We start from the raw sequence: 11912 nt of genomic DNA, 5'->3' as shown, positions 1-11912 counted from the left end.
AAAAGAAGTGGTGTTCACTCAGGTGGAGGGGGCCGTACCAAGGCTGCTGACCACTGCGACTGCTGTGAAAGTCACGGAAAGGGTGCCCTGAATTCATGCTTCCCACTGTAAAAAGGTCATAAACGAACTGAGCAAAGCGCAGGAGTGATGTCTCCACAGGGATAGATGGGGATCACATGCTTGGGACTGATGTGCCCAGCCTTTTTCCTTTTTATGTGGAAGCCTGTCACCACCCAGAAAGAGGAAGAATCTAAATGCGAAGCCTCTTTGTATACAAACTGGCTGAATGAAACTGATAATGAGGGGGATATGAGTAATTTGTGGTATAAACTTATAAATCATACTGTAAAGTTAAAGAAATGTAATGCATCTTGTTATGTATGTGCTTTAATGCCTCATTCTACAGCCTCACCCATTTCTCTCCTGGTTAGAATCACTGTTTGGGCCAGGGGGAATGTTTTTCTTTAAGTTACTAACACCGATTATAGTAGCTGTGATACTTGTCTTCCTGTTTTTGTGTTGCTGTACGACATATATTATTCCAATGCTTTGAAATATGGTAATGAATATGTTTGCACATCAGTATGTTCTGATAAGAACGCAAGAATCCGAAGTATGGGAGCCTCCTGGGAGTCCATATTGTAACACCCTCGCCTGGTGGTGAGGAGGAAGCGCCCCTAGGCGCTCGTAGTACCGCTGGGCATGCTGGGAGTGGTAGCCGGGGAGAGTCTGAGGGTCAGCAGGATGACCAGCGGCTGACCCTACCTGTGTAAATAATGTCCTAGTAATTCTTGTGCTCTGTGTAGTCCTGTAAAAGTATAGTGTGTTGTTAGGTAATTACCACCCTAAATATGTGTACGTGTTCCGTCAGTCTCCTCATGTGTGTGTAAATCTTGTGTTTGGTTTTGTGTGGTTGTAAACGAATAAAGCTAATGCTTGTTTGTTAATCGCGTCTCCACTTGTCCTTGTTCTGAAAAGAACCTGCAAACGCTACATTGGTGTCAGAAGTGGGCAGAATGGACAACTCGTGGCAGACACTACCTGATTCTGTTAAGCGCCGGCTGACGCTGGAAGAAACAGGACCCATCGGCAGCGCACATAGGGAGCCTGAGCAACTCCTGGGTGCGACAGGTGGCCACAGCCCTTACCAGGGCTATTCAATAGTGGTTCTGCCGGTAGAATTGGGGCGACTGGCCGCTACTCCTGGTCAGCGGGCACCCCAGATAGAGGATACTCTCCCTGCCGGAGCCGATCAGCGATTCCCACACCCATCGGCGCGGGTGCGACCAGATCGCTACAATGGGGAAGCGCCGTGGGAAATCTACGAGGCGCAGTTCCAGCTCGCGGCCCGGACGAATGGCTGGAGCCGGGCGGAGATGGAAGGAGTGGCCTGCCAGGTGCTCCTGGACGTCCCGGAGGAGGACAGAGGTAAATACACGGCGCTGGAGGCGGCTCTCCAGCTGCGTTTCGGTGTAGAGGAGGCGCCGGACTTGATGCGGGAAAGGCTGGCCCTGCGGCGGCGCCGACCAGGAGAGCGACTGGGCCCTGTTGCCGCTGATGTTGCGTTCCTCGCCCGCCGAGGATACCCAACTTTCCCCCGGGAGGCGCAGCGGGAGATGGCTCTCCAGGCCTTTCTCAAGGCCCTCTCACCCGAGGAGCTGCAGCTCCACGTGCAGCTGGCCGCGCCAACATCGCTGGAGCAGGCCTTGGCCCTTGCTACACGGGCTGAGGCCGTGTTTGGGGTGACTGGAAGTGCCAGCAGACGCAGTTCGCCCTGCCGGCTGACCGAGACGGCGACAGAGGAATCCAGCGAAGGGGAAGAGGAGCCAGCCCGGGCAGCGACCCCCGCGGAACAGCCCCGCACGCTGATTTGCAACCGCTGCGGGAAGAGGGGACACCGAGCCCGGTTCTGCCGGGCACCCGAACCTCGCACTCCCCGATCGGCGTCGGGAAACGGGAATGGGGCGGCTCAGCGTGGGGAAGGCCGCCCCTCGAACACCTCAACCCCCGCTCCGAAGAGCGCTGTTAAGACTGGCGCCCCTCACGCCACCGTGGGGCGAGTCGGCTGTAGCCGGGGCCTGTACCTCCACAGCAAAATCGAGGACCAACCCTGCCTGGCCCTACTCGACACCGGTTCATCGGTAACCCTACTCCGGCCGGGCGTCCTCCCCGACACTGAGGGCACCAACCCCTCAGGATGGGAGGCCTCCAGCCTGCGGCTAAGGACCGTAACGGGACAGCTCGCTGCAGTCAGGGGGAAACAGGTGCTTGCCTTCCGTCTAGGTGCAGCGACGGTGCGCCACCCCTGCTACCTCGCACCCATCCAGGAGGACTGCATTCTGGGGCTGGACGTACTGCAGCGAGTGGGGGCCAGTTTGGACTTGGGCAGGCAGGAGTTGGTGTGGCAGGGAGAGTGACTTCACCTGGTGGAGGGCAGGGCCGTCGAAGGCCGAGGGACGCAGGCTTGCCAGAGTCGGGGGAAAAAGAGGCAGTGGCAGCGGCGGAGGCAGTGTCCCGACCCAGCGTGCTGGAAGCCGACGCGTGCTGTGATTCCTTTACGGAGCAGAAATTACAACCGAGGAGCCGAGAGATCATTTACGCATTTTGCGTCTGAATGGAAAACACAAACGACCATGACTTGGTCGGAATGACTTGCCTTTGACGCTTTTCAAATCGTTCTTTGTGCATGACGGCTGTGCCGCCTAGCAGATACAAATGGGTTGTACAACTTTGAACTAGCAAATGGAAGAGGGCTAAGCCCCCTCTCTTTTAGCCCAGGTTCGATCTGTCTCCCAGAATCACCAGGGCGCACACACACACACACACACACACACACACACACACACACACACACACACACACACACACACACACACACACACACACACACACACACACACACACACCCACCAGTACCGTTGAAGTGCTCTGCTTCATTTCTAAGGGCAACTCAACATTCACTCCTACCCCGAGAAAAGAAAAGACCCTGTCCGCACAGCTGAAATAGCTCAGTTGGGAGAATGTTAGACTGAAGATCTAAAGGTCCCTGGTTTAATCCTGGGTTTTGGCATTTTGTTTCATCGCACCCTTTGCTCCTCTCTCCAGCGCCCCCTGCCTAAAGTGACGCTTCCCTTTCTCAGCCCGAAACGCAAGCGAGACACCAGCAGCAGACCCTGGAGGTTTCCATAGTGTAGCGGTTCCGTTACACCCTGCTACACTACGATGCCTGGATGTTTGCGAATTTGCTCCCTTGTGTTGGCTTGTCCCGCACTGGACAAACATGTATCAGCTTGTTCCCTTCTCCCACCCCTCTCTGTGTACAGTACAGCCTCCTGTCCTAACTGGAGAACCTCATCCAGCAGTGTTTGTAGACTCCTGTCCTGAGTGGAGGAGCTCACCCAGCTGTGTCTGGAGAGACGCCAGGGTATCAACTTGTTCCCCTCCCCCACCCCCTTCTGTGTAAAGTAGCGCCTCCTGTCCTGACTGGAGGATCTCACCCAGCTGTGTTTGGAGAGACGCCAGGGTATCAACTTGTTCCCCTCCCCCACCACCCTCTGTGTACAGTAGAGCCTCCTGTCCTGACTGGAGGAGCTCATCCAGCTGTGTCTGGAGAGGAGCCAGAGTATCAGCTTGTTCCACACCCCCACCGCTCTCTGTGTATAATAGTGCCTCCTGCCCTGACTGGAGGAGCTCATCCAGCTGTGCCTGGAGAGAAGCCAGGGTATCAACTTGTTCCCCCCTCCCACCCCTCTCTGTGTACAGAAGAGCCTCCTGTCCTTACTGGAGGAGCTCACCCAGCTGTGTCTGGAGAGAAGCCAGGGTATTGGCTTAATCCACACCCCCACCTCCACCCTTCTCTGTGTACAGTAGAGCCACCTGTCCTAATTGGAGGAGCTTGTAGGCAGGGTATCGACTTTAACAACAAGGCTGGGCAGTTTGTTCCCTTGTCCCAACCCTCTCTGTGTACAGTAGTGCCTTCTGTCCTGACTGGAGGAGCTCATCCAACTGTGTCTGGAGAGAAGCCAGGGTATCGGCTTAATCCACACCCCCACCCCTCTCTGTGTACAGTAGAGCCTACTGTCCTTACTGGAGGAGCTTGTAGGCATCCTCTCACGAGGCACCAATAAATGTAGGTGTCTTGTGCATTTACCGGGACAATTATTAATTGTAGCAGTATGTCACAAAATGATTCTTTGATGGTTATTAGAAGACCGACCCAGCGGGATAACTCAGCAACGCACACACACATGGATACTAATACACAGAAATACATTTATTATTACATAAAATGTGCATATCAACATAATAGATCTTATAGTGAGGGTTAGCAGAATACAAAAGGTATATATTCAATCACGAAGACTTACAAACCAAGAGGGACATACTTTCTGTATATCATTCATTTAGATCATTTTGTAAATGAACTTTGTTACAACTTGTATAATAGATACTCAAAAGCAAGTACATGATTCATAGGAATTCAATTGATATCAACTCAGAGTGAGGTAACAATTGAATTCTTGAGCTGTAATGCAGAATGTTGAATACTAGTCCGCTCTGTGGGGATTCAGATGTCCTGCCGAGGCAAAGAAGCAGAGGCAGGCTGTTGCTGCGTCCAATCGGCACTCTTTGGCCCAGTGCCAGGCAGTGCTGGTTCGACGTGAGAGAAGGAGAAGGAGGAGAGAGATTTCTGTTGCGGTGCGCTGCTGATGCTCTCTGAAGACTGGTTAGTTAGTGTTGGCTTAAACTAACGAGAGTTTGCACACAGAAAAGTGACTGCAGATCCGAGAAAGTCACAATCTTTAGACAGGAAGAAGACTGGTTCGTTCCCGATGTAGCGCGAGTCCTGAATATATTCAGCTGTCCACAGCTCTGACTGTAGTTCACTCGTTGATCAGGTGAGCGTTCGCGGTGGGTTCACGAGGCTTGCTGCTGGGCTAACCTCGGGTGGATCCTTTGGTTACGTGCGGGCAACATCCGTTCTCGACTCTTAGAACAAGGAAAAGTCCTGGCACTCAGACACATTGGCCGTTATGTGACTGTCTGAGCTGAGTCTGAGGATGTCCAGGAGGAGCTGGAGTTTTACCTGGAGGAACTACGGTCGCTCATTGGTTGAAAGTTCCATGGGCATTCGAGAATCATTTTGTGACTTACTGCTACAATTAACAATTGGCCCAGTAAATGCACAAACCCCTACATTTATTGGTGCCTCGTGAGAGGATGCCTACATTTATTGGTGCCCAGTGTGAGTAACCATGCACTCTGACCTTGGGGTTGTAAACCACTTGGGATGAGACTCTCCCTTGGAATCTCCCAGACAGTGAGATTACCGTGGTTCAACAACGACATTCGCAATAAAATAAAAGATAGATCCATCGCATTCAAATCGGGGGACAAAGAGCTGTACAAGAAATCACGGTATGCATTACAGGAAGCCATAAAACGCGCCAAACGGAGCTACAGAGTGCGGCTTGAAACGCAGTGCGCTGACACCCGGAGGCTGTGGCAGGGATTACAGTCAATCACAGGCTACAAGGGCTGCAGCCAGGAGATTGACACGAACAACGCATCCCTGCCTGACGAGCTGAACCACTTCTATGCCCGCTTTGACGCTCTGAACACGGGCAATGCTGAGAAGACCCCAAGTGTGCAGGGCGAGTTTGTTCTGAAACTCTCAGAGCAGGACATGCAGAAGACTCTGAGCAGGGTGAAAATCTGTAAGGCTGCAGGGCCTGATGGGATACCACCTCGAGTCCTAAGGACATGTGCAGCCCAGCTGACCACAGTGTTTACGGACATCTTTAACTCCTCTCTGTCACAGTCCATGGTCCCCACCTGCTTTAAAAAAACCACTATTGTTCCAACCCCCAAAAAGACAAAAGTGACATGCCTGAATGATTACCGCCCAGTAGCATTAACATCTGTGGTGATGAAATGCCTGGAGAAGCTGGTGTTGTCACACATCAACTCCTCCATCACAGAGTCCCTGGACCCCTTGCAGTTCGCCTACCAGAACAACAGATCAGTGGATGATGCTGTCTTCCTGGCTCTGCATACAGCCTTGGAACACCTGGACACTAAGAACTCATATGTGAGAATGCTCTTTGTGGACTACAGTTCAGCATTCAATTCCATCATACCCAGTCAACTGGTGACAAAGCTCAGGGGATTAGGTCTGTGCAACTCTGTCTGCAACTGGCTGCTGGACTTTCTTATCGAGAAACCACAGGTGGTGCGGATAGGCAATAAAACATCAACTCCACTCACCCTGAGCACTGGAACCCCACAAGGCTGCTGTCTGAGTCCAAGGTTGTACTCCCTATTTACTCATGACTGCGCAGCAAGACACAGCAACAACCGCATCATTAAGTTTGCCGATGACACCACTATAATAGGACTGACCAGTGATGATGACAAGTCCACTTACAGGGATGAAGTTGTACAGCTGCTTAGGTGGTGTCATAGCAATAACCTGGACTTGAACATAAAGAAAACGAAAGAGCTAATAGTGGACTTTCGGAGACACAGGCCATACACTCACAGCCCACTCAGTATTGATGGAACGGAAGTGGAAACAGTCACCAGCTTTAGGTTTTTGGGAATTCACATCTCTAAAGATCTAACCTGGACTGTGAACACTGACTCTATCATGAAGAAGGCTCAGCAGCGCCTTTATTTCTTGAGGTGCCTCAAGCGATGCGGGATGCCAATACATGTGTTGGTGAACTTCTACCGCTGCACCATCGAGAGCGTCCTCACCAACGGGATCACTGTGTGGTATGGTAACACCTCTTCGCAAGAAAGAAAGGCACTGCAGAGAATGGTCAATATGGCCCAGAAGATCATCGGCTGTGGTCTCACCGATATTAAACAGCTCTATGAGGACCGCTGCCGTGGTAGAATTCTGGCCATCACAGAGGACAGTCACCACCCCGGGCATGAGCTCTTCACCCCACTGCCCTCAGGCAAGAGATATAAGAGCATACGGACACTTACCACTAGATTCTTCAATAGCTTCTATCCACAAGCAGTGAGACTGGCGAACACATTTAGCCATCCCCCTCGGACCACACCTACACCATCACCATCTACCTCTTTATGATTTCTTATCTATTGCACATCTCCAGTCATTGTTTACATGTCTGTATTGTTTACATTCAAACTGTCTACATGTTTACTTGTACATTGTCTATTGTTTGTTTGTACATTGTCTTGATGCACTGTTTGCACTTTGTCTTGTTTTTTACACTTGTTTTACAATCAAGAGACTTTCTGTAAGTAAGAATTCCATTGTACCAGTACCGGTTACATATGGCAATAAAGTTCAAGTTCAAGTTCAAAACACACCAGCAAGTCCACCTCTGAATGGCTTAAGAAAAACAAAATGAAGACTTTGGAGTGGCCTAGTCAAAGTCCTGACCTGAATCCGATTGAGATGTTGTGGCATGACCTTAAAAAAGCGGTTAAGGCTCGAAAACCCTCCAATGTGGCTGAATTACAACAATTCTGCAAAGATGAGTGGGCCAAAATTCCTCCACAGCTTTGTAAAAGACTCATTGCCAGTTATCGCAAACGCTTGATTGCAGTTGTTGCTTCTAAGGGTGGCCCAACCAGTTATTAGGTTTAACTAAATGTTATCCACAACTTCAAACACCTGTGAGAAACGGGCAACTGCAGTGTTACGCCTGCTGGCTCCACAGATAATCCTTTTTTGAAGTTTAAGGAGAGGATTTCTTCAATTCAATTAAACGTTTCAGAAATGCTGAACTATTGATGTGTTTCACACGCAGCACTGGCTCTCCTTTGCTTACAAATATTTTTTTTTACACCAATTTACTCAACTACGATTTTTGCTGAGCATTTTGTTTGCTTGCTTCCTATTGTATACTGTGCTGATTTCTGTATTGTTCAATTTCCCTGTTGATTTTAGTTTCTTGTTTTCTAAGACAATCAGACCAGCTGTTCTGACCTTACCCTGCACTGGAGCCACTCTTTTCTTTCCAAAGGCGTGGAGAGAGATACTACTGCAGGTAACACCCCATGAGAAACATCATGAGTTTCTGGAAAAGCTCTCTACCTGCCCGCTCCCCACACCGACGTGTGTGATCAGGGATTTAAAGGGACATTCTGAAGTGTAGAAACATTTTCTCGTTACATACTTTTTCTGTGCAGTTAGTTCTCCTTCAACTCCACCCGACAACAGAGGTCATTTTTAATACAGGAGTAAAGGCACACTGCACATCTGCAAAACATCACGTTAAGGTTTAGGGAGAGCGACATCAGTGATTGGAAGGTACAGATGCAGCCATTCAAAGTGCGCGGTACAGACACGTACCGGAGGTAATTGGCTAAGGCGTCGGGCATTGTGACGCGCAATGACGCAAAATACCGTGGTACGTGATTGGTTGACCAACAGGGGCACTCGTGGTCCTTTGGTCGATCGTAGAAAGATTTACAGTAAATGTCTTTACTGTGCCCGTTTTAGCATTGTATATTCATATGGAATTTTACCACTGAAGGGAAATCTTAGTTCCTGAGCATAAGAAGAATAGGAGCATACTGGAACGCGTGTGAAGGCCATAAACGATATTAATTTTGGAACATAAACATACAGTAGATGGCTGGTCTCTGTACTTTAAATAAAAAATACACACCAGTATTCCGTTTCTCCCTAAACATTTTAAGCTTCGAAGTCTTTAACTAATGTGATACTGGAGTCAACAAGCATACTTTTAGAATTTGATTAAAAGGGAATATAATATGGAATCGCGTATCTAAAGAAATTAATAACGATATAATTATATTCATGTACCGCAACACAAGAATAGTACACGCTGTACATTGTCTGTTGATAATGTTTCTGTAGTACTTTTTCAGCACTCCACATGTGACCTTGCTGGTGGCACTGTGGGTTAGGCTCCTGACTCCTACCTCACATGCCGTGTGTTTGAATCCTGCTGGAGTCATTATTTTTTTTTCAACAAACATTTCTTTGAAAAAATAAAACATTTCCCTGGGTCAGAGATTAAATAAAACCTCACTCGCACCAAACAAATTTATATTTCTAAATATCACAACATGATCGAATTTAAGTCATTTTAATAACAATGAATAGTCACCTATGCGTTACAATATAAACATTTATATTGATTTAAATCGCGTTTTGATTTAAATCGCAAACGTGGGTTTAAATATATGTGTTTTTTGATTCACAATCAGACAAATGCAACATAAATTGATATCTTTGTCGTCTAAGTATCTTAATAAACTTTCAGCATAGCTTTCTCCCCGTTTAGATGTATTTTTCTTGGGATCTTGGGATCAAACATGGAAAGATTAGATTGTAATCATTTTTATTTTTTAAATACATTTTAGAAAAGTGTAATCTATACTAAAAAGTTGTACACCACCTGCTATAAAGATATATATTGTAATACTTTCGGGTTCGGATAGGACAGACACAAGAACTCAGACTTGCGGAGTTAAAGCAAGTTAAAGCCTTGATTTTATATATCACCTTTAAAAGTGGCATCTCAAAGCAAAGTAAATACCCAACACTGATTGTACCGATCTGTCATGCTAATAAAGCACCTTGAATTGAATTGAGAGAGAGAGAGAAGGGGAGGGTGAGCAAGCGAGAGAGCACAGCCAGGACAGACAGGCAAATAAGATACACTCCACAGACATTCACAACAGCGACATATCATAAAACATTTGCACATATAGTTAAATTATTATTTGTTTTTCAGGAAGTTAAAAAAAAACACTTGAATTACTTATCCAGTCTCTCGAAATAAAATTATTTTTCAAGCAATGCAACTAACGTCGGGCAATGTGTTTTTTTTAATCCAACATTGACAGCCACATCTTAAATCTTGTCAGTCAGCTCTTTTTTCTCTATTTGAAAAGTGGCAATTCAAACAACCTGGGATAACAAGTGGTCTCAAAGTCACAGAGCTCACAGAGCTTTCACAACAGATGACAATTCCCTTAGTCCTTCCTTAGTCTTCCTGAAATTGTCAGATTATGAGTGAACAAAAGCATTTTATTAAAAATTTTATAAAAATTATTTTTGTAATCGCGTATCTAAGGAAATAGCAGTATAACCTTGTTCATGCAGTGGCATGTTACATTATTAATTTGGGTGTCTCCTCTTGCCAGAAAGCTCTAAATTGCATTTTGAGTGCGGTTTTTGACTTTTTTTAAATTGCAACCCATAAATAAAGCTGATACTGTTTAGACTTTTAATTATTTTAAACTGTATTACAGCAGCACAGTGCAACGTAAATTGCAAAAATGCACTTGGAATCTGTCCAAGCCCTGCTTTGTCAGGCATTTTCTTTTACTGTAACGGACATAAAAACTCCCTTGCTTTTAACAGAGCGTTTCATAATTTCTAACTACGAAAATTATTTAAACTGCTACACTTATCATTCAACCAGAGCTCGAAATATCACAAGGATCCTCAAGAGCACAGCAAAGACTGTATTAAAAGTATACTAGTGACAAACTAGTATACTTTAGATCTTTTTTTCTGATACGGGGAAAATCTGATCATGTTTCTCTATAACAATAAAAAAACATTATTTTACATATCACCTTTATGTGATATCACCTTAAGGACAGCACATACAAGTGTTAATTGCACAATGGACCGCGCAAATAAATTTAAAATAGTCTTCTTTAGGTGTGAGGGCAGGAGTGGATCGCAGAAGGCATAATCAGCAAATTAGGAAAAAAAAGAACAGGACAGGTGAGACGTGTATCCAGAGAGCGGGTGATCAGAAAAAGGAACAGCTGTTATGCCCAGGTTTTACGCTCTCTCTGCTGAATGAATAAAAGCATTTTATTAAAAACGCGTTTGCTTTTGTCTGGGTATTTACTTTGTAATCTGTGGTTTCCATCTACTGTATTGCTTTGAGATGCCACTTTTAAAGGTGATATGTAAAATAAAGTTTTTTATTATTGTTATAGATAAACATGATCAGATTTTCCCTGGTTCAGAAAAAAGACGATTAAAATCTGTAATCTTTCCACTTGTATGTCATCGTAAATTACAAGAAGTTTCTGCTTTGTGTAAGGATGGTATCAAAAAGTAATCTAACTGGTGAGAAAGCTGTGCTGCTCAAAGCGCTTTACAGGATAAAAACAATAACAACAATAGTGTTAGGCTGGGCAAACGATTTTTTTATAGAAATACAAAATGAGATATAATGATGTGTTCCGGCTAAGACATTAACAAGTACAACCCCCCTCTCTGCGGGAGTGCTGGCTGTGACAAATTAAACCGGTTTCACAGGTATTTTCAAAGTAGAAGGGGGCAAGTTTTCCAGCGAAAGACACCCCCCCCCTCCAAAAGTACATTACTTACTAGTTAAGAAAGCTAGGCTCCTCAATGAAATCGCTTTAACATGCTAATGCGTTGGTGTAACAGTCCGGGTGTGGCAAGCTTCTAATGTCAACCCGACTATGGCAAAAGGAACCCTTCTTTCATTGGAAGACAATGAACATATTCTAGCCCTAAATGAATTAATAGCAAACATGGTTTACATAAAATACATTTTTCCAAGAAAGTTTAGCCTTTGTCACTAATGAAACCACTAAATAAAGACATAAATATAGAAATCTTAAGATTTAAAAAATACATGACTTTGCTAAACTTTATTTAAAAATAAAAACGATTACAAACGCCAGCGGAGAGAGAGAACAGGGGAGGGATGTTGGTTATGCATAAGGGGTGGGGCTATGGAAATGAGGTCTATTTAGGAATGTGGAGTTACATGTTCTGGTTGTTTGTGAATTATCGTTGTTGAGTATAGAGTGTTGAGGTATTGATTTTGTTGAAAATTGAGGTGGATTTTGTTTATGATAAACAGGATAAACTGGGATGGGAGAAAGGTTTGGTTTTGCAT

At 45.9% G+C, this 11912-nt stretch overlaps 1 protein-coding gene across 1 annotated transcript; it reads left to right on the top strand.

The window, feature by feature from the left end:
* Window positions 1-995: 995 nt before the first annotated feature.
* On the top strand, window positions 996-3341 carry LOC148663759 (uncharacterized; the record flags this gene model as incomplete). Its single annotated transcript, XM_088632867.1, has 2 exons — window positions 996-2051; window positions 3324-3341. Coding segments are annotated over 2 exons (1074 nt in total), but the record flags the coding sequence as incomplete, so codon positions are not given.
* Window positions 3342-11912: the final 8571 nt, after the last annotated feature.

The sequence above is a fragment of the Lepisosteus platostomus genome, chromosome 5, assembly GCF_059453375.1.
Source record: "Lepisosteus platostomus isolate fLepPlt1 chromosome 5, fLepPlt1.hap1, whole genome shotgun sequence".
Classification (NCBI taxonomy): domain Eukaryota; kingdom Metazoa; phylum Chordata; class Actinopteri; order Semionotiformes; family Lepisosteidae; genus Lepisosteus; species Lepisosteus platostomus.
The sequence above is the reverse complement of the archived record's forward strand: the minus strand, read 5'-3'. Positions and strand labels throughout refer to the sequence as shown.